The 26,829-nt window shown below is 41.0% G+C and overlaps 1 protein-coding gene across 1 annotated transcript; it reads right to left on the reverse strand.

The window, feature by feature from the left end:
* Positions 1-5,045: 5,045 nt before the first annotated feature.
* Positions 5,046-7,937, reverse strand: LOC107814975 (glycine-rich protein-like). The gene is made up of 3 exons (XM_075229250.1): positions 7,770-7,937; positions 6,285-6,503; positions 5,046-5,444 (listed from the first exon to the last, which is right to left on the reverse strand). Exons 1-3 carry the CDS (start codon positions 7,882-7,884, stop codon positions 5,206-5,208), a joined length of 573 nt encoding a protein of 190 aa, XP_075085351.1. The 5' UTR covers positions 7,885-7,937; the 3' UTR covers positions 5,046-5,205.
* Positions 7,938-26,829: the final 18,892 nt, after the last annotated feature.

Raw genomic sequence — 26,829 nt, forward strand, 5'->3', positions numbered from 1 at the left:
TTTTCGGTGTTGGTTTTCAAGTTATCCGGAATCGATTTGGAAGGATGAACTTCAAGATTCAAGCTCTAAGTTGGAAGAATTGACAAAGGTTAAATTTTTGGGTAAACGATCTCGGAATCGAGATTTGAAGGTTCCAGCAGGTTCGTATGATGATTTCGGACTTGGGCTTATGTTCGGATTAGGTTTTGGATAACTCGGGAGCATTTTGGCGCCTATTGTGGAAGTTAGCATTTTGGAAGAAATTCATCATATTTGGGCTGAAGTGCATTTCAATGTTATCGATGTCCGTTTGGGATTCCGAGTCTGGAAATAGCTCTGTATGGTGATTTTGGTATTAGGAGCGCGTTCGAAAATGGATTTGAAGGTTCGTAGGTCATTTTGGAGTCGTTTGGCAAAAGTTAGAAATTTGAAGGTTTTTGAGAAGTTTGACAAGAAGTGGACTTTTTGATATCGAGGTCGGAATCCGATTTTGGAAGTTGAAACAGGTCCGTAATCTCAAATGTGACTTGTGTGCAAACTTTGAGGTCAATCGGACGTGATTTGGTAGGTTTTGGCATCGGTTGTGGAAGTTTGAAGTTTCGAGTTCATTGAATTCGAATTGAGGTGTGATTCGTCGTTCTGATGTTGTTTTGTGTGTTTTGAGGCCTCGAGTAGGTCCGTGTTATGTTATGGGACTTGTTGATATGTTTGGACAGGGTCCCGGGGGCCTCGGGTGTGTTCCGGACGGGCTACAGGACATTTTCCTCCTATTTTGAACTGCTGAATCTGTCATCTGTTTTTCCTTCATCGCGTTCGCATCCTTGCACTCGCATTCGCATAGTGTTATTTTGGAGGGTGGAATATTTCCTCTTTGCATTCGCAGCTACCCTCTCGCGTTCGCGAAGTTCTGCCACCTCCTTCTTCGCGTTCGCATTCCATATGTCGCATTCGCGAAGTGCAAACCAGGCCCCAGGCACTGGTGATCATTTTCCTCTTTGCATTAGCGTGTCTCTTACCTATTCGCATAACTCGTGTCCCTTGTTCATCGTGTTCGCGTCCCATTTCTCACGTTCACGAAGGGTATTCTGGGCAGTTTTTGTTTTCTTCTTCGCGAACGCGATAGTTCTTCCGCGTTCGCGATGCATAAAAGACCTGGGTAGTGTTCTTTTAAAAATCGTGATTTTGACTTCATTTTAACATTTCCAAGCCGGGATTGAGGCGATTCTTGGAGCAATTTTCATCTTGTGGACTAGGGTAAGTGTTCTCTACTCATTTTTGATCTTATATCACGAATCTACCCTCGTTTTTGGTAATTGGATTATGAATTTTATAGAGGAAATTAGAGGTTTTGGCCTAAAGTTTAGAATATGAATTTTTGAGTTTTGAACATCGAATTGGAGTCGGATTTGAGTGAAACTAATATGGTTGGACTCGTACTTGAATGGGTGGCCGTATTTTGGGAAATTTGTCGGGTTCCGAGGTGCCGACCCGGGGGTCGACTTTTGGGTCGATTTTTAGACTTTGTTAAAGATTGAGACTTTTTGATCCAGAATAGTCTCTTACGAGTTTTATTTGTGCTTTGAAGTTATTTTGATTAGATTTGAGCGGCCCGGAGGTCATATCACCCGAGGAGTTCATTTTGAGTATCGGTTTGCCTTCTTTGAGGTAAGTATTTTGCCTAACTTTGTTGAGGAAATTTTTCCTACTATTTGACATTGTTTGCTACATGCGGGGGTGATACATATATGAGGTGACGAGCATATATGCATGTTCCAGGATAACCATGCTCGGGGGTAAAAATATGTTATAAACCGTGTCTTGTAGAATCACGTGATCTTCTTGCCTCATGCCTTACTTGGCTCCTAGATACTAAGAACATAGTATTAAATGTTAGAAACTAAGACTTAGCTTATTATAACTTGATCAAATTTGATGGAAATTCTGAGAATACATTGGTGTGTTTAATTCGGTCATCAATATGCATAATCATTAATACATTGCTACGGCTGATATTCTTGAGATATTAGATTCTATACTTGTATTGTAGATCATTTGTGAAATTTGTTGGAATACTTGAATAAAAAGGTTCTTGTGGTTTTATTGAACTATTGTTGGCTTGAAAAGTTGTGATTGGGATTCATTTGAAATATTCGTTTAAACACTCCCCTTGACGTTATTTATGCTTCCTGCCTTGTTTGTCATTGATATACATATGCTTGGTAAGGAAGAGTGTAAAGCACAAAGGGTGATGCCGTGCCTTTATTTATGCATTATCATGTGAGGGAGAGTGTAAAGTACGAAGGGTGATGTCGTGCCATATTATTTGAGAGTTAAAGCACGAAGGGTGATGTCGTGCCATATTATTTGAGAGTTAAAGCACGAAGGGTGATGTCGTGCCATATTATTGAGAGTAAAAGCACGAAGGGTGATGCCGTGTCATATTATTGAGAGTAAAAGCACGAAGGGTGATGTCATGCCATATCATTATGAGTAAAAGCACGAAGGGTGATGTTGTGCCATGTTATGTGAGTAAAAGCACAAAGGGTGATGCCGTGCCATTGTATTTATATTATTACGCTTTCATGTTATGGTGAGTTCATGGCACGAAGGGTGTTTCCGTGCAAGTGAGGACGAGAAACATGCATTATGTTGTGATATTTCTTTCTTGCAGATACCTTCATGTCTTTACCTGGAGTTGTTATTGTCGTGTTCATGGTTCTTATGTGATATGTCATTATTGTTCTGTCTTTATCCTCTATCACCTTGTTGTCATGCTATCATGCCTTCTATTTGCTTAAACTTGCTAATATCATGCCTATTTCCTGCTGTTAGGATTTCATCCATGCCATATGTTTTGTTGCACTTAAATGTAGGTCTTCTTCCATACTAGTCGTTCATGTCCCTACTTGCTAACTTATAAAGATCATGTGTCTACTTCCTTATTTATCATATTTGTCTTCATGCTTTCACCTTGCTAGTTAGTCAAAATTACATTCCTTTTTCCTAATCATTGTCTTTACCTATATGCTATTTGTTCAGTCTGTTACTGATGTTCTTATGTACACTCTCGTCCTCCATAGTTATTTGCGTATTTCCCACTATGTCATTTCTGTTATCGGCATTTCTATCATTTGGCTGGAAATACTTTACGCATAATTGGTGAGGATGAGATAAATGCACGAAGGGTGTTTCCCTACCGTTGAATTTGATGCCTTGGGTATATTTTTCACACTATGAAAGTTTTGATGTTACTGGTGTGATTTATTGCTTTCGCTCTCAGGAAAGGATTGGGTGAGATTTTGATACCTGTTGAATTGTGTTTTCTTTTATTACTCCGTTATTGCTTTGTATAATTGTTTCGTATGCTCTACTCTGTTGTACTGTAGTATAGTTTTATTGTTAGTTACATTACAAGTTTTATCAATGAGCATCTTTTAACCAAAGCCTCGTCACTACTTCGACGAGGTTAGACAAGATACTTACTCAGTACATGGGGCCAGTTGTACTAATACTACACTTTTGCACATTGCGTGCAGATATTGGTTGCTGTTGTTGTTGTGTTCTATGGTTGCCCGGATTGAAGATGTACCTGTGTTCCTGTTGTAGCTTCCCCTTGTTCATGGTAGCCCTAGATTTATAAAAACTCTATTTATGTATTTTTCAAACAGAAGATGTATTTACTTCATATCAGCTTGTAAATTCTATTTTTAGAAGCTCATGATTTGTACTACCAGTCCTTGGAGATGTATAAGACTTAGATAACTCCTTTGTTAAATTATGTTATTAAATTAATTGAAAATGGGAAATCGTTAATTAGATTACCTAACGGGATGGGTTAGTTGCCATCACGACTAGTGAATTTTGGGTCGTGACATGGACACACTGACACACCATATTCAAGGGGAGGTTCCATGGAATATGTTATTCGTTGATGATATAGTTCTGATTGATGAGACGCGAGGCAGTATTAACGAGAGGTTGGTGGTTTGGAGACGGACCTTTGAGTCTAAAGGATTCAAGTTGAGTAGGACTAAGACTGAATACATGGAGTTCAAGTTCAGCGGTGTGCCGGGTGAAGCAGACATGGACGTGAGGCTTGACTCTCAAGTCATCCCCAAGAAAGGGAGCTTCAAGTACCTGGGGTCGATTATTCAGGGGGATGTCACGCGGACATGGACATGGACATGTCACGCACGGTATATAGGTGGGGTGGATGAAATGGAGGCTAGCGTCTGGTGTCATGTGTGATAGGAAGGTGCCTCCGAAACTTAAAGGAAAGTTCTATAGAGCGGTGGTTAGGCCTGCCATGATATATGGGGCAGAGTGTTCGCTAGTCAAAAATTCTTATACCTAGAAGATGAAAGTTGCGGAGATGAGGATGCTGAAATGGATGTGCGGACACACTAAGCTAGATAAGATTAGGAATGAAGATATTCAGGTGAAGGTGGGCGTGGCTCCCATGGAAGACAAGCTGCGGGAAGCTAAGCTTAGAAGGTTCGGGCACGTGAAGAGGAGAAGCCTGGATGCACCGGTAAGGAGTTGTGAATGGCTGGCCTTGACGGGTATGAGAAGAGGTAGAGGGAGACCTAAGAAATATTAGGGAGATTTAATCAGACAGGACATGATAGGATGCAGATTTCCGAGGACATGGCCCTCGATAGGAAGTTATGAAAGTTGAGCATTAGGGTTGTAGATTAGGAGATAGGAGACTAGTATGTTAGTATTTTGTTTTAGGCTGCTAATGGCTCCAGTTGTGTTCTTAATACTTCATTAGGTTCGTAAGTTAGGCTGTAGTATGTTTAGTGGCCCTTTGTGTACATATTATTCCCTTGTGTTTGTAGTACTGTGCCTTTGTTACTGCTTAGTGCTACTACTTTGCTCTCTATTTTCTGGTTATTGTGTTGCTGGTGTTATCTTTCTGGATTCCGTTGCTGTTACCGATATACTGTCTCTTTCCTTTTTGTGCCGAGGGTCTACCGAAAATAGCCTTTCTACTCCTCCGGAGTAGAGGTAAGGTCTGCGTATACACTACCCTCCCCAAACCCCACTTGTGGGATCTCACTGGGTTGTTGTTGTTGACTTAACTTTATTCATAACTTGTTACAACAAGCTCTAAAAAGCTGCAAGATCATTACTATTACATCTTGAGGCTTTACAAAGTACAAAGGTTTTATATATTGCTCCACATGATGATACGTTGTGAGGCTTAGCTTCAATATAGTGACCTTATCCATGGATGGCCTCACCTTTGTAGGAGCAGCACCTGTAATTCCGGCGGCCGCAGCAACCATAGCGGCAGTATCCTCCGCATCCACGTCCACCGCCAGGATAGACACCACCACCACGGCCTCCATCAGGATATCCGCCACCAGGAACGGGGTATCTGGCGGCAGGGTATCCGGCAGGGTATCCTCCACCACCGTATTGAGCTTCATGTACTTCATTCTTGTTATTGGATTTCTTTGCTGCATCAATTGTGAAAATAAGAATGTTGTTCTTTAACTGCTTTATTAGTCTTCCTTTTTTTTAGCTTATTATGTGATCCTAACACAGAATTACGTAGAAAATATGTAATCCATAAAGTTGTAAGATTTATGATTATATTTTATAAGGTTTAAAATATGTTATCCTAGTATGAGTTATCCCTAAGAAATATTAGGGAGATTTAATCAGACAGGACATGATAGGATGCAGATTTCCGAGGACATGGCCCTCGATAGGAAGTTATGAAAGTTGAGCATTAGGGTTGTAGATTAGGAGATAGGAGACTAGTATGTTAGTATTTTGTTTTAGGCTGCTAATGGCTCCAGTTGTGTTCTTAATACTTCATTAGGTTCGTAAGTTAGGCTGTAGTATGTTTAGTGGCCCTTTGTGTACATATTATTCCCTTGTGTTTGTAGTACTGTGCCTTTGTTACTGCTTAGTGCTACTACTTTGCTCTCTATTTTCTGGTTATTGTGTTGCTGGTGTTATCTTTCTGGATTCCGTTGCTGTTACCGATATACTGTCTCTTTCCTTTTTGTGCCGAGGGTCTACCGAAAATAGCCTTTCTACTCCTCCGGAGTAGAGGTAAGGTCTGCGTATACACTACCTTCCCCAAACCCCACTTGTGGGATCTCACTGGGTTGTTGTTGTTGACTTAACTTTATTCATAACTTGTTACAACAAGCTCTAAAAAGCTGCAAGATCATTACTATTACATCTTGAGGCTTTACAAAGTACAAAGGTTTTATATATTGCTCCACATGATGATACGTTGTGAGGCTTAGCTTCAATATAGTGACCTTATCCATGGATGGCCTCACCTTTGTAGGAGCAGCACCTGTAATTCCGGCGGCCGCAGCAACCATAGCGGCAGTATCCTCCGCATCCACGTCCACCGCCAGGATAGACACCACCACCACGGCCTCCATCAGGATATCCGCCACCAGGAACGGGGTATCTGGCGGCAGGGTATCCGGCAGGGTATCCTCCACCACCGTATTGAGCTTCATGTACTTCATTCTTGTTATTGGATTTCTTTGCTGCATCAATTGTGAAAATAAGAATGTTGTTCTTTAACTGCTTTATTAGTCTTCCTTTTTTTTAGCTTATTATGTGATCCTAACACAGAATTACGTAGAAAATATGTAATCCATAAAGTTGTAAGATTTATGATTATATTTTATAAGGTTTAAAATATGTTATCCTAGTATGAGTTATCCTAGGGTTATTATCCCACCCTCCCATAGAGATAAAAATAATATTGCAATCCCGGGATAACTAATTGCGAGATCAGTTATCCCATGATATTATCCCAACCAAACGTGATATAAACTTATTTCAAATTTAATCTCTGAATTAAGTATCCATTATCCCTTATACCAAACGACCCCTAAGAGTCTTGGTCCAGAGGCGTATCTAGGTCCTAGGATATGGGTTCGTGTGAACCCATACTCCTCTCGTTAAATCATACTCCTTCTGTTCCAGTTTATGTGAACCTATTTTTTTTTGGTCTATTTCAAAAAGAATGACTCATTTCTAAATTTGGAAACAATTTAGGTTAAACATCAAATTCTACCCTTAATGAGATGCTTTTATAACCACACAAATACGGCGGGCCCCTTTTTGACTTGTTTAGGACCACAAATTTCAAAAGTCTGTCAATTTTTCTTAAACTTTATGCCCGGTTAAATAGGTTCACATTAATTGAAACGGAGGGAGTATATAACAATAGTATAGTTCTTGAAAAGTACCTAATTATATGTGTGTGAACTCATGCTCAAAGACTTTTATGGTACAATAATTGCACCTCTACGTGAAATTGATGGTTCAAATCTCACTTCGGGCGGTCTTATTTTTGGAATGGAATATAGATATAAACGTGAAAATCACTAAAATTTTAAAAAGAATATAATTTTGAACCTATAATTTCAAAAATATAAGTAAAGTTAAGCACGTCAAATGTAAATTTTAAATCCACCTCTTTATAACAGTGCATACATTCTCTTGAAATCTAGACCCGCCTCTGTCTTGTCAAGCTAACATTAGTAAAGGTTACAGATCCACTAATACAATTGTAATTAATGTATTGTGTTATTATTATCCTAGTAATTATACACCTTAGTAAATATGTGGTAATTTCAAACTACAGTTTAGGTACCTACTTCTTTTAATGGGGTTTAAATAATATCGTTATGACACGTTAAACTCTAATTGGAAAGGTTAAATAATTTCACTAGATAAAAATAAGGCAACATTGAATTAAGTAGAGAATTGAACATATATGCAAATAATGAGAGGGTTCTTACAGTCCTCTTCTGAAGTGGTGGAAGTCTCAGCCAACTCCCTAGCTAAAACCTCAGAGCTTATCATTACAAAAATGGCCAAACAAAGGCCAAGAAACAGAAATGCCTTGGAACCCATCTTTTGTTAAAACTTAGTTATGATAATTGAAATTGAAGGATGGAGAAATTGATGCATTTTTCGGCTCTATTTATAGTAAGATTTGAGTACATCACTTTGATTGAATAGAAAGGTATTAATTTCTGAGGGGACCAGTATTTAGTTGGTAGGTGAGCAGAGTGAAGAATTCACATTTGAGTTCTAAAAAGATATTTACATAACTCCTAGTATACACTAACGGTGTATATATTTTTTGCATTATCGGGGCTCTATTTACGTTAATATTTCGAAAAAGTGCAAGATGAGAAACCCCTACATTATAGAAGATGGGGTATTTAATTAAATTTATGTGGTGTAGTTTATTAGGCGTAAAATTTTAAGAAAGAAATATTAATGACTTTTGAAACTTGTCATCTTAAACATGCGACAAATTTTTGTAACTATAAATGCATTATTAAAGAAAAATAAGAATTTAACGTTAAATTATGTTGGAAAAATATTGGATTATGGAGAATAAGATTTAGCTTGAGGCGTGTTAGGTACACTGTTCTTAAAAATATTTCGCCCACACCGTGATAAATAATATTAAGCGTATCCCCCAAAATTCAACAAGCTCTTCTAGTATAACTAGGAGGAGAAACAACAAAGATTAATGAACAGAAAACTCAGCACAAAACAAAAGGGAAGAAAAGTTTTTAACTCTGTTCACTCTATTCCAACATGAAGACAAAGAGGTATATATAGTCTAAAAGAGAAGTAGACTATCTGTTCCGTATTACAGACTATTCAAAGAAGTAGACCATCAGAATCAGAAACGTTCAATCCATAAAGGTTATTCCAAAAAACGTTAAATCTTAAGCCATTAAGATTGGTCCATTGACTTTTCAATACTAACGGACAAATCCATTTGAATTCAAAAATAAATTAATTTTCTGTTACAAATATATTCAAAATAATTACTATAATAAAGACTCATTAATATAATATTAAGAAAAAGAATCTAGACATAGTTTTGGAATAATTCTTTTTGAGATATCAAAATAATTTTTCTATCAAATTATTCTTAAATTATAAGGACCCGGCCGGCCGGTCGTTTTGAGAGTTATAGCCTCGTTTTCCTCATTTCTGCTTCCTTTTGTGCTTTTCAGCTATATTATGATAGATCGGGTTAGTTGGTTCGGGTCCGGGGTGGTTTCGCAGTGGATTGAGACACCTAGTCTCTAAAGTAGAAGCTTAAGATGGAAAAGTCAATCAGACATTGACTTGTGTGTAAACGACCTCGGATTTAAATTTTGATAGTTGCGTTAGCTCCGTTAGGTGAATTTGGACATAGGAGCGCGTCCGAAATGTGATTTGGAGGTCGGTGGTAGAATTAGGCTTGAATTGGCGAAAGTTAGAAGTTTGGCGATTTTCGCCGGCAGTGGAAATTTTGATATTATGGTCAGATTGGATTTCCAGAAGTTGGAGTAGGTTCGTGGTATCATTTCAGACCTGTGTGCAAAATTTGAGGCCATTCGGACGTGATTTGGTAGGTTTCGGCATCGTTGGTGAATTCGGAAGTTTAGATATTCTTAGGCTTGAATCCGGGGGTAATTTGGTATTTTGATGTTGTTTTGAGTGATTCGAAAGTTCGACTAAGTTCGTACGATGTATAGGATTGGTTGGTATATTTGGTTGAGGTCCTGGGGGCCTCAGGCGTGTTTCAGATGCTCAACGGGTCATTTTTGGACTTAGGGAGTTGGCAGATTTTCTGGCGTTATTGCAGACATTTTTCTTCATCGCGTCCGCGAGGGAGATCTGGCGAACGCGTGGAGTAGGCAGCATTCGCGAAGAAGAAGTGAGGCAGCAGTGGAGTTTGAGTGTTACTCTTTGTGGTCGTGTGAGGACAATTGTGATCGTGTAGGTGTGAGCAGCTAGTGCATTGCGTTCGCATGAGGTGTTACGCGTTCGCGTGGAGTAAATTTCTGAAGGAGCGAAGTTGTTCTTCGCAATCGCGAGGCCATTTTCGCGATCGCGATTAAGGAAACCTGGGCAACAGTGTTAAATTTCAAAATCGAGGGTTTGAACCCATTTATCATATTTTGAGCTAGAGACCACGGATTTAGGCGATGTTTGAAGGGATTTTCAGGGAGTTGATTGGGGTAAGTATTTCTCACTTGATTTTGCTTAAATTTCATGATTATATTTTGATTTTTATCATTTAAATTATGATTTAAAGTAACAAATTGGGAAAAAAGTGGAAGAGTTCTTGAGATGGAATTTTTTGGTTTTGAAGGGGATTTTATTGTCGGATTTTGATAAATTTGGTATGACTAGACTCGTAAGTGAATGGGCTTTCGTTTTTTGTGACTTTTGTCGGATTGCGAGACATGAGCCCGGGGGCCGGGTTTGGGCCAATTTCGGATTTTGGCTATAATTTGGTATTTTTCTTGTGGAATTGATCCCTTTAGCCTGTTTTGATCGTATTGTATTGCTTGTGGCTAGATTTAGGACGCTCGGAGGCCGATTCGAGAGGTAAAGGTATTGCGGAGTAGAGATTTGCTCGAATTGAGGTATGTCACGGTTGTAAATCTGGTCCTGAGGGTATGAAACCCTGGAAGTTTGTATCATTTTACTATTTGGAGGTGGCACACATGCTAGGTGACGGGCGTGTGGGCGTGTATCGTTGGGGATTTTGACTTGGTCCATCCCGTATCAACTGTAAAGTTGAACATTTTCTTGAAACTATATGATTCTTATGTGTTTTAGAAAGAATTCCTGTAAGTCAGGCTGGATGCTATGTTTAGGCCTTATGCCAGTGTTGTTTGGACCCTTAGAGGTCTTTTCTTGCTATCCTCTCATTGTTTTTGATTAAAAATCTATACTCAATCATGTTTATACATATTTACAGCATAACTTAGTCTCTATTACTCAATTTTGATGCATCATATAAATGTTGTTTGGGCTGAATACTTTTTTTCTGAGAGCCCGAGAGGCTGGAGAGGTTTATGAATGAGTGAGGTCGAGGGCCTGATTTGTGAGGATATTTATGGGATCGGGCTGCATGCCGCAACATGTTTGATATAGGTCGAGGGCCTCATTGACTTATGCCATGATTGGCTTGATATAGCGCTTGGGCTGAAGGAGCCCCTTCAGAGTCTGTACGCACCCCTAGTGAGCGCAGGTACCTACTGAGTGCGAGTCCTCAGTGCCAAGTGCTGAGTGACTGGGAGGCATGAGTGATGGCGAGGTCTGCCCGAGGGGCTGTATACGAGTGATTGTGAGGTTTGTCCAAGGGGTTGTATATGAATGATGTTGCCCGAGGGGCTGATTATGATTTCATTATTTTTATCACCTTTGCATTGAGCCTTTGTTTGAAAACTTTTGAAAGATGTCTTTAAATGATTTTACTGGAACTCGATTTAAAAGAGCTGATTTGATTCAAACCCTGGTTTTAAAAGCATATTGTATTTTACTGAATTGTTTTGTGATATGAACTTTACTTGCATTATTTCTCGTCACTAATTATCAGTCTTTATTTACTGTTGTTACTTACTGAGTTGGCGTACTCACGTTACTCCATGTACCTTATGTGCAGATCCAGGTGTATCTGGACACGGTAGCGGTTATTGACTATTTCGGATACAGATTTCCTTGGGGATAGCAAGGTAGCTGCTCTTCTCCCTCGTATCTTCCTTTAGTTGTATTTAGCTATTTTTCAGACTATGTTAGTCTCAATATTGTCAGACAAATTGTAGTAGATGCTCATGACTAGTGACATCCCGATGTCGGGCCTTTTTTCTGCACTTTTGTTTTGATTTGAACTCCTTTACGAAGGTGTTTATGTCAAATAGCCTTGAAATTATTTTTAAAATGAAAATATCAGTTTGTTGTGGAAATGAGTCGGCTTGCCTAGTTCCACGATTGGCGCCATCACGACAAGGTTAGTTTGGGTCATGACAAGTTGGTATCAGAGCCTAGGTTACATAGGTCTTACGAGTCATGAGCGGGTTTAATAGAGTCTTGCGGATCGGTACAGAGACGTCTGTACTTATCTTCGAGAGGCTGCATAACCCTTAGGAAACTCCACATTCTTGAATTCTTGTCATGCGAATCTGTTGATTCTAGTAACTAAACTTCTTTTGTTTCATTCTCTCATAGATGGTGAGGACTCGCACTACCGAATGGGAGGACCAGCCACCAGTACCACCAGCCAGGGCAGTTGGGGCAGTACCTGCAGCTGGGGCAGTACTTGCAGAGCCAGTAGTTACCCCAGATCAGGATCAGATCCCAGTTGTTGATGCCCCAGCTCAAGCACCACCTGTGCCTATTATGATTCCAGTCCTTCAGGAGGCCCTAGCTCAGATTCTGACAGCGTGTACCGGCCTTGCTCAGGAGGTCTCTATCTCGACGGCCACATCCACCTCTCAATCAGGGGGAGGCACTCAAACTCCCGCCACTCGCACACCCGAGCAGGTTGCTCAGGGACTCCAAACACCGGGTGCACCACTAGCCCAGCCGGTTGCAGCTGCTCAGGACTATGTTGTTCCTGTTATGCCTGAGGATGATCAGCGTAGGTTGAAGAGGTTTGGGAGACTCTAGCCTCCACCTTTCAATGGCACGGAGAGAGAGGATGCCCAGGACTTCTTGGACAGGTGTCAGAGGATACTCCGTACATCTAGTATTCTGGAGACTTGTGGGATCTCATTCACTACTTTTCAATTTTCGGGGGTTGCACTCAGTTGGTGGGAGACTTACGAGAGACGTAGGCCTGTTGGCGTAGCACCCATTACCTGGAAGCAGTTCTCCGTAGTCTTTTTGGATAAATTCGTGCCTCAGTCCCGCAAAGAGGAGCTGCGTAGATAGTTTGAGCAGCTTTGCTAGGGTGATATGTCTGTGACACAGTATGAGATGCGATTCTCCGAGTTGTCCTATCATGTGATCTAGTTGGTTCCCACAAACCAAGAGAGGATCAGGAGGTTTATAGATGGCCTCGATTTTCAGCTTCGGTTACTTATGACTAGAGAGAGTGTCTAGTGCTACTTTTGATGAGGTTGTCGACATTGCTCGATAGATTGAGATGGTTCGCAGTTGGGAGAGGGTTGAGAGGAAGGCCAAGAGGCCTCGTGGTCAGGGTGGATTCAGTGGTGCTCCTCATGGGGGTCAGTTCCAGCACGGCAGAGGCCGTCCATTCAGGCATGCTAAGTTGGCTCGTCCAGTTCACCTTGGTGCATCATCGGGCCATGGTTTTCACAGTTCTCATCAGGGCCATTCATCACATAATGCCCTCCCATCCCAGAGTTCGTCCCATGCTCCATCAGTTTAGGGCTCCTCCAAGCCAGGTTCTTCTACTAGTTATCTCAGTGCTAGGGGTTCCCTTCAGTCCCCGGCACCAGCACTAGGGAGTTATTTTGAGTGTGGGGAGTTTGGGCATATGTGGAGGCAGTGTCCTCATCGTCATGGAGGTCTATCTCCGTAGAGGAGTGAGCCTTCCACTTCAGCACCAGTTACTTCACCACCTGCCCAGTCAGCTAGGGGTCGCCCTAGAGGGGGAGGCATATCAGGGTGTGGCCAGGCCCGTTTCGATGCCCTCCCTGCCAAACCAGATGTTATTGCTTCAGATATTGTGATTACAAGTATTGTCTCAGTTTGTCACAGAGATGCCTCTATATTATTTGACCTTGGTTCCACTTATTCATATGTTTCCTCGTATTTCGCTCATTTACTATATATGCCCCGTGAGTTTTTAGTTTCATCTGTTCATGTATCTACTCCTGTGGGCGATACTATTATTGTGGACCAGGTATATCGGTCATGTGTGGTGACTATTGGGGATTGGAGAACCGATTAGACCTTTTGCTGCTCAGCATGGTTGACTTTGATGTGATATTGGGTATGGATTGGTTATCTCCATGTCATGATATTCTAGATTGTCACGCCAAGACCTTGACATTGGCGATGTCAGGATTTCCGAGGGTTGAGTGGAGCGGTTCTGTAGACTATGTACTAGTAGGGTGATATCATATTTGAAGGCTCATCGGATGGTTGAGAAGGGTTGTCTATCCTATTTGGCTTTTGTGAGGGATGTTAGTGTAGAGACTCTTTCCATTGATTCTGTCCCGGTGGTACGTGCTTTTCCGGAGGTGTTTTCTGCAGACCTGCCGGGCATGCCGCCTGATAGGGATATTGACTTTGGTATTGATTTGGTGCCGGGCACTTAGCCCATTTCTATTTCATCGTATCGTATGGCACTGGCGGAGTTCAAGGAGTTGAAGGAACGACTTCAGGAACTCCTTGATAAGGGGTTTATTCGGCCTAATGTGTCACCTTGGGGTGCATTGGTTCTATTTGTAAAGAAGAAGGATGGTTCCATGAGGATGTGCATTGATTACAGGCAGTTGAACAAGGTCACAGTCAATAACAAGTATCCTTTGCCTCGTATTGATGATTTATTTGACCAGCTTCAAGGAGTGAGGGTGTTCTCCAAGATTGATTTGAGGTCCGGGTATCACCAGCTGAAGATTCGGGATTCGGATATTCTTAAGACAGCTTTCAGGACCCGTTATGGCCATTTTGAGTTCTTGGTGATGTCTTTTGGGCTGACCAATGCCCAGCAGCGTTCATGCATCTGATGAACAGTGTATTCCGGCCCTATTTGGACTCATTCATTATTGTATTCATTAATGACATCCTGGTGTACTCTCGTAGCCAGGAGGAGCATGCCCGACACTTGAGGATTGTATTACAGAGATTGAGGGAGGAGAAGCTTTATGCATAGTTCTCTAAGTGTGAGTTTTGGCTTGGTTCAGTAGCATTCTTGGGGCACGTGGTGTCCAGTGAGGGTATTCAGGTGGATCCGGAGAAGGTAGAGGCAGTGCAGATTTGGCCTAGACCGTCCTCACCCACGGATATTAGGAGCTTCCTTGGTTTGGCGGGCTATTACCGTCGCTTTGTGGAGGGATTTTCATCTATTGCATCGCCCTTGACCAGATTGACCCAAAAGGGTGTTCCATTCAGGTGGTCGGATGAGTATGAGGAGAGCTTTCAGAAGCTCAAGACTGCTTTGACCACAACTCCAGTTTTTGTTCTACCATCAGCTTCAGGTTCTTACACCGTGTATTATGATGCCTCGAGGGTAGGTTCTTACACCGTGTATTGGTTGTGTTCTGATGCAGGAGGGTAGGGTGATTGCCTATGCCTCGCGCCAGTTGAAGACTCATGAGAAGAACTATCCTATCCATGACCTTTAGTTAGTAGCCATTATTCATGCCTTGAAGATTTGGCGTCATTATTTGTATGGGGTTCATTGTGAGATCTATACTGATCACCGGAGTCTGCAACATCTGTTTAAGCAGAAGGATCTTAATTTGCGTCAGCGGAGATGGTTGGAACTTCTTAAGGACTATGATATCACTATTTTGTACCATCCACGGAAGGTCAATGTGGTGGCCGATGCTTTAAGTCGTCGGGCGGAGAGTTTGGGGATTCATATCTTCCGGCAGCAGAGAGACCTTTGGCATTGGATGTTCAGGCCTTAGCGGGCCAGCTTGTTATATTGGATATTTCGGAGCCGAGTCGGGTGTTGGCTTGCATGGTCTCCAGGTATTCTCTTTATGACCGTATCAGGGAGTGTCAGTATGATGACCCCCACTTGCTCGTTCTTCAGGATAGGGTTCGGAGAGGTGATGTTAGGGATGCGACTATTGATGATGACGGTATGTTGAGGATGCAGGGCCGGATATGTGTGCCTAATGTATATGGGCTTCGGGACTTGATTCTTTAGGAGGCCCACAGCTCGCGGTATTCCATCTATCCGGGTGCCGCACAGATGTACCAGGATTTGAGGCAGCACTATTAGTTTAGGCGGATGAAGAAGGATATAATCGGGTTTGTGGCTGGGTGTCTCAACTATCAGCAGGTTAAATATGAACATCAGAGACCAGGTGGCTTGCTTTAGAGGTTAGAGATCCCAGAGTTGAAGTGGGAACGAATCACCATGGACTTCGTAGTTGGGCTCCCACGGACTTTGAGGAAGTTCGATGCTATTTGGGTTATTGTGGATCGGCTGACCAAGTCCACGCACTTCATTCTAGTTGGAACTACTTACTCTTCAGAGCAGTTGGCTGAGATTTACATCCGAGAGATCGTTTACCTGCATGGTGTCCCAGTTTCCATCATTTCAGATAGGGGCACTCAGTTTACGTCACAGTTTTGGATGGCCGTGTAGTGGGAGTTGGTTACTCAAGTTGATTTGAGCACAACATTTCACCCTCAGACGGACGGGCAGTCTGAGCGCACTATTCAGATATTGGAGGACATGTTGTGCACTTATGTAATTGACTTTGGGGGTTTATAGGACCAGTTCTTGCCGCTTGCAGAGTTTGCATATAACAATAGTTACCAGTCGAGTATTCATATGGCTCTGTACGAGGCTTTATATGGGATGAGGTGTAGATCTCCGGTTGGATGGTTTGAGCCAGGTGAGGCTAGTCTCTTAGGTACAGACCGGGTCCAGGACGCATTAGATAAGGTGAAATTGATTCAGGAGCGGCTTCGCACGGCATAGTCTAGGCAGAAGAGCTATGCGGACAGGAAGGTCTGTTTTGTCTTTTATGGTTGGGGAGAAGGTTTTGCTAAAGGTATCACCCATGAAGGGTGTTATGATTTGGGAAGAGGGACAAGTTGAACCCCCGGTTCATTGGGCCTTTTGAGGTACTTCAGAGGATAGGGGAGGTAGCATATAAGCTTGCCTTGCCACCCAGCTTGTCGAGTGTGCATCCAGTGTTTCATGTTTCCATGCTCCAAAAGTATATTGGCGATCTGTCCTATGTTTTGGATTTCAGCACGGTTCAGTTGTAGGGTGATATGACTTATGATGTGGAGCCGGTGGCCATTTTGGATCGGCAGGTTTGGAAGTTGAGGTCAAAGGACATAGATTCGGTGAAGGTGCAGTGGAGAGGTCAGCCTATGGAGGAGTCCACCTGGGAGACCGATCGGGATATGCAGAGAAGATATCCACGCCTATTTGAGACTCCACGTATGTTTCTAGACCCATTCGAGGATGAACGGTTGTTTAAGAGGGGGAGGATGTAACGACCCGGGCGGTCATTTCGAGAGTTATAGACTCGTTTTCCCCATTTCTGCTTCCTTTTGATCTTTTCATCTATATTATGATATATCGGGTTAGTTGGTTCGAGTCCGGAGTGGTTTCGGAGTGGATTGAGACACTTAGTCTCTAAAGTAGAAGCTTAAGTTAGAAACGTCAACCGAACGTTGACTTATGTATAAATGACCTCGGATTTGAATTTTGATGGTTCTGTTAGCTCCGTTAGGTGATTTTGGACTTAGGTGCGTGTCCGGAATGTGAATTGGAGGTCCGTGGTAGAATTAGGCGTGAATTGGCGAAAGCTAGAATTTTGGCATTTTTGGCCGACAGTGAAAATTTTGATATCGGGGTCGGATTGGATTTCCGAAAGTTTGAGTAGGTTCGTGGTGTCATTTCAGACCAGTGTGCAAAATTTGAGATCATTCAGACGTGATTTGGTAGGTTTCGGCATTGTCGGTGGAATTCAGAAGTTTAGAAGTTCTTAGGCTTGAATCTGGGGGTAATTTGATGTTTTGATGTTGTTTTGAGTGATTTGAAGGTTCAACTAAGTTTGTATGGTGTTTTAGGATTGGTTGGTATGTTTAGTTGAGGTCCCGGGGGGCTCGGCGTGTTTCGGATGCTCAACAGGTCATTTTTGTACTTAGGGAGTTGGTAGCTTTTCTGGTGTTATTGCAGAATTTTTCTTCATCGCGTTGGCGAGGGAGATCTCGCGATCGCGTAGGTCATCTGAGAGGTCAGCTAAAATTGCTCTTCGCGTTTGCGAAGATGAAGATGCAGTCATGTAAGGTTATCATGCAGTGCACCGCGAACGCATGGGCTAGGCCGCGTTCGCGAAGAAGAAGTGAGGTAACAACGGAGTTTGAGTGTTAATCTTCGCGGTCATGTGAGGACAATTACAATCGCGTAGGTGTGAGCAACTAGTGCATCGCATTCACGTGAGGTGTTACGCGTTCGCATAGAGTAAATTTCTGAGGGAGCGAAGTTGTTCTTCGCGATCGCGCGGCCATTTCCGCGATCGCAATTAAGGAATTCTGGGCAGCAATGTTAAATTTCAAAATCGAGGGTTTGAACCCATTTTTTATATTTTGAGCTAGAGACCATTTGTTGAGCTTGTAATATGGTTCTCTTACTTGAGACATCTCCCATAATTGGGTACACGGATTGCGCAGTTGTAGCTGGAGTTATATTGATGTGGCATGTCTGTGGGATAGTTGTGTTTAATAGTATAAGGTCATTGGACCTAGAATGGGTACTATTAGGTTTGATTACGGTATATTCAGGAGGATAATATTGAATGTCGGCTTAGAAAGTGATTATGGTTCTAGTTGGGGCGAGAGAGCTCCATGACTTGTTGCTCTGATAAGGAGTCATGAGATTTCTGCATGTTTCTTTTATTATCAGCAGTGTACGAAGATTTTTGGAATGAGGTTTGGCTTGATATGAGGGTTTATACTTGTACTTGGTTGGTTTTGAGTAGTTACTGTGATCAGAAATGGTGTTACGAGTATGCGAGTTGTGTAGTATGTTATGCGATAATATCAGGGATTATGGTTATGGCCGAATACCGCTTGTTCAGGCTTATACAGTGTGTAGATGTGAGATTTCGATTTGAGAAGAATTCTGGATGTTAGAAATTTGGCTCCAAGGTTTTTGGGCTAAGGCTAAATTAATGATTTTCAGTTATGTTGTGTGGTCAGGCCTATATAGAATAGGGTGATGTGAGATCACACCCGGGTATGTGCGTGGTAAGGTGGAATAGAGATTTGAAGGTTAAGAACAACTCTTGGCACGTTGGAGGACAAACGCATGCTTAAGTGGTGGAGATTGTAATGACCTGACCGGTCGTTTTGAGCATTTACGCTCCTTTCAACTATTTGAAGTCTTGAATAACTTCCTACGAGGTATTATGACTTGTGTGAATTGTCAGTTTTGATTTTAAGGTATTTCGAAGTTTGCTTGGAAGAATGAATTTTCATGTTGGAAGCTTAAGTTGAAATAGTTGACCGGATATTGACTTATATGTAAACGACTTCGGAATTTAATTCTGATGACTGCAATAGCTCCGTATGGTGAATTTGGTCTTAGGAGCATGTTTGGAAAATTATTTGGAGGTCCGTAGTTGAATTAGTCTTGAAATGCCGAAAGTTAAATTTTGGAAAGTTTGACCGGGGGGTTGACTTTTTGATATCGAGGTCGGAATCTAATTGTGGAAATTGGAATAGCTTCGTTATGTCATTTATGACTTGTGTGCAAACTTTGAAGTGATTCCGGATTGATTTGATGTATTTTGGCACAAGATATAGAATTTGAAAGTTCAAAGTTCATTATGCTTGAATCAAGGTGCGATTTGTGGTTTTTGCATTGTTTGATATGATTCGAGGCTTCGACTAAGTTCGTATGATGTTTTAGGACTTGTTGGTATATTTGGTTAAGGTCCCAAGGGGCTCAGGTGAATTTCGGGGTGGTTTCGGACCATTTCTAGGCCATTTTTAATTGTTGGTTTCTGCCTACAGAGGTGTGCATCGCGATCGCGAACATTTGGTCGCGTTCGCGAAAAGCAACCAGCAGTTTGGGGCCTTGTGAATCGCAATCTCGCACTGACCCGACTTTGGAAGCTTATATCTCGCAATATATAAGGAATTTGGAGGTGATCTAAAAATAAAAGTTGTAGCCCTTGATGTCTAGTTTTCAGAAAGCTAAACCATTTGTCATTTGGAGTTGTGTACAAAAGGTTATGGTAGATAAATTATAGGCTGTCTGGGAAGAGTTTGGAAATCTCTATTGCACATGGCTGATTTTGGAAGCTTATATGTAGCAATCTATAAGGAATTGGGAGATGAATAACAAATGAAAATTATGGCTCTTGGTGTCTAGTTTCCAGAAAGTTAAACCATTTGCAATTTGGAGTTTTGTACAAAAAGGTATGAGCATTATACTAGAGGCTATCTGGAAGAGTTGGGGAGTTTGTTCTTTGCGATCGCGATTGGTTTTTCGCGATCGCGAAGAGCAATTTTGGGCTGAAAATATTTGTGGTTCACGATTGCGAAGCATTATCCGCGACCGCGAAGAGTAAATACCTGGGCAGTAGCTATATTTCGAGGTTTCAGCCATTTTTAACATATTCGGAGCTGTGGAGTTCGGATTGAAGCAATTTGTGAGTTGATTTTCATCATATGGATTGGGGTCAGTGTTGTATATCCGAAAGTGATTATACTTCATGATTATATGGTTATATTCATCATTTATTTCAGATTTAAATGGAAGAAATCAAGATTTTTGCAAAATCTTCCAAAAACAAAAATTTAAGATTTGGAGGTCCAGTTGTTATCGGAATCTGATAAAATTGGTATGGTTGAACTCGTATCGGAATGGGTGTTTGGATTTTGTAACTTTTATCGAGTTTCGAGATGTGGGCACCACTGGCGATTTTTGAGCTAAATTTTAGATTTTTATGGAGAATTAGCATTTTCTTATGGAATTAATTAACAATAAATTTTGTTGATTGAATCGATTTATTTATGTCTAGATTCGAGGCGTTTGGTGGCCAATTCACGAGGAAAAGTCTTAGCAGAATAAGAATTTCATAGTTTGAGGTAAGTAACAGTTTTAAATCTGGTCTTGAGGGTATGGAACCCCGGATTTTGTATCATGTGATTATTTTTGAGGTGACACACACGATAGGTGACGGGCGTGTGGGCGTGCACTGAGGGGATTGTGACTTGGTCCGACCCGTAGAAACTGTAAAGTTGAATAACTTGATGTTAGCTATGTGCTCTCTATGTGTTGTAGAAATTTGACTGTAAGTCATGATAGAAACCATGTTTAGGCTATATTTTGGTACTGTTGGGATCCACAGAGGTCATGTACATGTTGAGTTATTTGCTTAATTGTTGTTTTGTACTTAGTCACAGTTTACTTTATTATTTTATTCCAGTCTCTATTGTTCATTATTCATGCATCATATCGTTGTTGTTTGGGCTGATTTCATGATTGTTGAGAGCTCGAGAGACTGGAGAAGTTTATGACTGAGCAGTGCCAAGGGCCTGATTGTGAGATATTATACTATAGCACGTGAGTTGTCCGTGCAACGCGTGAGTTGTATGTGTGGATCCAGATATTATACTATGGCACGTGAGTTATCCATGCAACACGTGAGTTGTCCATGCGGATCCAGATATTGATACTGTAGCACGTGAGTTGTTCGTGCGGATTATAGCGCTTGGGCTGTAGGAGCCCCTCCGAAGTCTGTACACCCCTAGTGAGTGCGGGTACCCATTGAGTGTGAGTGCTGAGGGCTGGGAGCCCAGTGAGTGATTGTTGTCCTTAGAGGATGTACTTGCTTTTGATTTGTTGTTGCACATAGTTGCTATCTGACATTATTGTGAAATTTTCTGGAAGATTTTATATCCGTAATACATGAACTTGAACTGTATAGAATTGATTTGACCCAAACTGCTAGATTTGAAAGCATGTCTATTCTTTGCTGGAATTACTGAAAGTGAACTATAATTGTGTAGCTCGTCACTATCTTCAGTTCCTTATTTATTATTGTTACTTGCTGAGTTGATTGTACTCATACTACACCCTGCACTTCGTGTGCAGATCCAGGTGTTCCCGGACATAGCGGGTGTTGATTCTTTCGGGCAGTTGATTTTCCGAAGATTCTGAGGTAGTTGCCTTGTTTCGCAGACCTTGCCTCTCCTTCCCTATCTCCTTTTTTACTGTATTTGGTCTCGGACTATTATAGACCGTATTTTTTAGACTTGTATTCATAATAGATGCTCACATACTCTATGACACAAGGTTTTGGGCAGTGTTCGTATCAGTTTATGGGATTTTGTATTGTATTTAAATATTATGTTTTTCAAACTTAAAGGAAATCGGGGGTTATTGATGTTATCGGCTTGCCTAGTATTGAGATAGGCACTATCACGACAAGTCAGATTTTGGGTCGTGACAGGCGTATGTCTCGATCGGGTTTTGGATGAACCGGGAGCGTTTTGTAACATATTGTGAAAAGTTGGCATTTAGAAGGATTTCATAAATTTGAGGTGGAAGTGTATTTTAATGTTATCGATGTCCGTTTGGGATTCAATGTCTGGGAATAGCTCCGTATGTCGATTTTGGTATTTGAAGCGCGTCCAGATGTGGATTTGGAGGTCCGTATGTCATTTCGGGGTCATTTGGCGAAAGTTAGAAATTTGAAGGTTTTTGAGAAGTTTGACCGGGGTGGATATTTTGACATCGGGGTTGGAATTAGGCATGAAATGCCGAAAGTTGAATTTTTGGGAAGTTTGACCGAGGGGTTGACTTTTTGATATCGGGGTCGAAATCCGATTCTGAAAATTTTCATAACTCAGTTATGTCATTTATGACTTGTGTGCAAAATTTGAGGTCAATCGGAATTGATTTGATATGTTTCGGTGCAAAATATAGAAGTTAGAAGAATTGAAAACTCATAATTCGATTCGATGCGCGATTCGTAATTTCGTCGTTGTTTGGCATAGTTTGAAGCCTCAACTAAGTTCATATTGTATTTTGGGATATGTTGGTATATTTGGTTAAGGTCCCGAGGGCCTCGGGTGGATTTCGGAAGGTTAACGGAATAGATTTCGGACAAAAAGGAACTGCTAGAATTTTTCTGCTGCAGAAGCCGTTTTTGGACAGCAACCGGTGCAATCGCAGAGCTGACTTTGGAAGCTTATATCTCGCAATTCATAAGGAATCAGAAACTGTGCAAAACATGAAAGTTGTAGTCGTATGATTATAGATTCCAGAAAGTTAAACTATGCATTATTTGGACATTTGTACAGAAAGTTATGACGGATTGAATAAAGGCTGGTAGAGCGGTTTCGCCAGAAATTCTAATGCATGCAGCCGACTTTGGTAGCTTATATCTCGCAATGCATAAGGAATCAGAATAATTGCAAAACACGAAAGTTGTAGTCGGTGGATTCGAGTTTCCAGTAAGTTAAACCATTTATCATTTGGACATTTGTACATAAAGTTATGATCAATTGAAGTAAGACTGGTAGAGCTATTTCTGGTAGACTTTTAGTAACGAAAAATGGACTTTTAGTGACGGATTGGCAGAAACTTAAGGACCAAAAATGCTCATTTCATTCATTTCGTTTTGGATTTTTGGAGCATGGTTCTTGGGCGATTTTTGGGCGATTTTCACGGGAAAATATTTGGGTATATGTTCCTTATCCTATATTGATTATATTTCATGATTCCATACTCATTTACTTTATGAATCCGTGAATTTATGGAAGAAAAATCAAGATTTTTGCAAAATCATCCAAAAACGAAAATTTAAGATTTGGAGGTCGAGTTGTTATCGGATTTTGGTAAAATTGGTATGGGTGGACTCGTAATTGAATGGGTTGTCGGATTTTATAAGTTTCGCCGGATTCCGAGATGTGGGCCCCACGGGCAAATTTTGAGCTAATTTCAGATTTTAATGAAAATGTAATATTTTCTTATGAAAGTGATTACTATAATTTTTGTTGAGTGTATCTAATTAATTATGACTAGATACGAGTCGATCGGAGTAGAAAATTCTAGGAAAAAGCATAATACTTGGTTAAATTGGAGCAAGTCGAGGTAAATGACTTGTCTAACCTTGTGTGGGGGAAATTTCCCCTAGGATTGGTATTGATGTGATTATTGAAATGTGTTGAAAGTCATGTGCACGAGGTGACGAGTACGTACACGGGTTAATTTGCGAAAGATTATATTTTTAAATTGTGTAGATCATTGTTGCGCATTTATTAAATTATTTTATCTTGTTATATTCTTCATCATTGATGTGAGATATATACTTCAAATTTGTTTGATCTTTTCTTACTAATTGTTTTACCTGTTTAGTTGAAACTTGGTTTCTTTTATTCTGTGCATTATTTGAAGGTTGATTTTATTTAAATTAAATATTATTAATATGAAGTATTTGACATTTTTAAACTTGATATTGAAGAAACGTAGTAAAGATTTTGAAATATTATTTTCCTATATTATTTACTCCTGAATATTTTTATACTCATTGTGAGGGAGCCGTGAGCTCTTTATTGTGGAAGAATATTATTGATGAATTATTTTGACATGAGCCGTGAGCTCTTTATTGTGGAAAACTATTATTGATGATTTATTTTGGCATGAGCCGTGAGCTCTTTATTGTGGAAAAATATTATTGTTGAGTTATTTTGGCAAGTTAAATTATTTGAGCACTTGAGGTACAAATTGTGATATATTGTGATATTGATATGCATGCGGTGGTATAAGGTCTGGGTGTTGAAACGCATGCGGTGAGATAAGGGTGGCTTGATACGCGTGGCTAGTAGGGGTGACTACTAGAAGTCATGCGGTGTGATAAGGGTGGCTAAAACGCGGGATGCTATTTCGGAAAAAATATTTTCTTTAAATAAATTGTGAAGGCTCCCGCGGTGATATAAGGAAATGAGATATTGTGAATGTATTTATGATTTGGGACTACGAGGCGGTACCTCGGGAGTGCCCTTGTTGATATTGATTTATGGCTGTAGTTGCCTTTGATTATTATTGTGATTTTCATAAAGTTGAAGAAAATTCTGTTTTGATTTCCACGAGATATTATTTGTAATTATTTGGTGTCATTAAATGTGACATACTATTTGATTCATTTTCAATGTCATTTTATTTTACTACGTTGATAAACATTTTACCATGCCATTATTATATTCCAGTAGGGCCTCACCTGACCTCGTCACTACTCTACCGAGGTTAGGCTTGGCACTCACTGGGTACCACTGTGGTGTACTCATACTATGCTTCTGCACATCTTTTTGTGCAGATCCAGGTACATTTTACCAGCCTAGACGTCAGTGAGTTACTTGCGCATGGAGACTTCGAGGTATATCTGCCAGCGTCCGCAGACTCCGGAGTCCCCTTCTATCATTTTATGTTGCTTCCTTATATTTTATTTAGACTTTGACATATAGAGACATTGAGAATAAATTCTTAGAAGCTTGTGACTTATTTCTACCGGGTTTTGGGAGTTGAAATTGTTTGAATTGTAGTTTATTTATTTCAGATATTTATTATTATTCCGCATTGATAGGCTTACCTAGTCTTAGAGACTAGGTGCCATCACGACATCCTACGGAGGAAATTTGGGGTCGTGACAAGTTGGTATCAGAGCACTAGGTTCATAGGTGTTATGAGTCATAAGCAGGTTTAGTAGAGTCTTGCGGATCGGTATGGAGACGTCTGTACTTATCTTCGAGAGGCTATGGAACTGTTAGGAAATATTCACTTCTTTGACTCCTTATCGTGCGGCATTGATTTAGCTTGAAACATATATCTTATATTCCTTTTTATCCACTCGTGTATGACATTGCGCACTCGGTATCAAATGTGCGTCGACGGTGGTAATGCCATATATGGACTATGAGGGAGCCAGAGATGCTCAAACATTGCCTCAACGTGTGGTTCCGACTGAAGATGCGGACGTATTGAGAGATCACCTAGTGAATCATGTGGGGGTGCAACGGACGTTGGCATTTGGTTGATTTATACAAGCTGTGAAGGTTATTATTGAGGATCATTGGACGTTATGACCTATGACTTCGCGCCGAGTGGGGGGAGTCCACTACCAATGGGTGGATTGCAGGGTCATGTATTATATCAGTTTTGGCCTGAAATGTATATATGTGGTTCTGAAAGATTCCCTAAAATTTACACATGTTTAAGAGCTGAGATTTTGTGGAGGATAAGGTTAGGACTTGCGGTATGTACACCTCCTTAATAATCCTATACTTCAATATCAAAGGAGTTATAGAAACAACTCTAAATTTGTAGAAGGTCTACTCAGCGTGGACGTCATTATTGCGAATTTTGGGGTGCTTCGGAGTAAGTACACTTGTTGATGAGAGTCTGGACTATGTGGTTCATGACAAGATTTGTCTGTATGGAGCTCTACTTTTATGATCGTTGTGTATAAATAGGGGTAAGGGTTACCCCAAAGAAGAGTCGAAGAGTGTGCTAAGAAATGGGTCAGCTCAACAGTGTTGAGTCAGCATAACAAAAGAATAGATTTGCCTTGGGAGAGATAATTCACCACCGGTGTTCGTCGTAAGCCTATGAAGAGGGCAGACCAGCCAATGCAACACCGCCCACTTGGATTAGTTCTCAGAAATGCTTTTGAAAGAGTTTGTTTCCCGGACTCTCCGTAATGCGTGGCGCATAGGGTTTGAACGGTTGCGTCATGTCACCATTGACGATGTTAGAATATGCCATCAAGTTTAATAAGTTAGCCCGTCATACTCTTACTTCGCTTCCTACAGCCAGAGGGCGAGTCCACAGACTCATTAATGAACTCAATTATGATCGTAAAATTTTGTACGACTTGGGAGCTATAAGTTAATACTTCATTTCTGCTAGTTGTACAAATTGCCAAGATATTAGAACGTGTTCGGGGTAAGGAAAAAGGAAACTGAGGAGACCAAGACGTCTCGAGGTTCTAGGGGATTCAGTAGATTCTACTCTACAAGTATAAATCATTATGGCGGGGGCTCAGGCAGTCATCCAGCCCAGTCTGCACATCGGATTACTCGGGGTGCTCCAGTAAGTTCTTTTAATGCACCACCGACATGAGTTCCTACAATGGTTATTCCAGTTATCTGGCACAGACTCAATATGAGCAGCCTAACCCGCAAAGGAGTTGTTATGAATACGGTGATACTAGGTACATCATGAGAAAATTGTCCCAAACTTGGGAGAGACATATTTCATCAAAGCACTCAGGCTACGTGCCCCATTGCAGTTACTACACCACCCACACGACCAGTTAAGGGTGGAGGACATACGGGTAAAAGGCATCCTAGAGGTGGAGACCCAGCCGTTGA

Source organism: Nicotiana tabacum, chromosome 14 (genome assembly GCF_000715075.1).
Source record: "Nicotiana tabacum cultivar K326 chromosome 14, ASM71507v2, whole genome shotgun sequence".
NCBI lineage: Eukaryota > Viridiplantae > Streptophyta > Magnoliopsida > Solanales > Solanaceae > Nicotiana > Nicotiana tabacum.

What these genes read in the sequence shown, in the direction of transcription:
- LOC107814975 (XM_075229250.1), bottom strand. Translation starts at nt 7,884, where the DNA reads ATGGGTTCCAAGGCATTTCTGTTTCTTGGCCTTTGTTTGGCCATTTTT. An exon ending in CACCACTTCAGAAGAGGACT is followed by an intron (nt 6,504 to 7,769) that starts GTAAGAACCCTC and finishes CAATTGATGCAG; the next exon opens with CAAAGAAATCCAATAACAAG. An exon ending in CAGGTGCTGCTCCTACAAAG is followed by an intron (nt 5,445 to 6,284) that starts GTGAGGCCATCC and finishes CAATTGATGCAG; the next exon opens with CAAAGAAATCCAATAACAAG.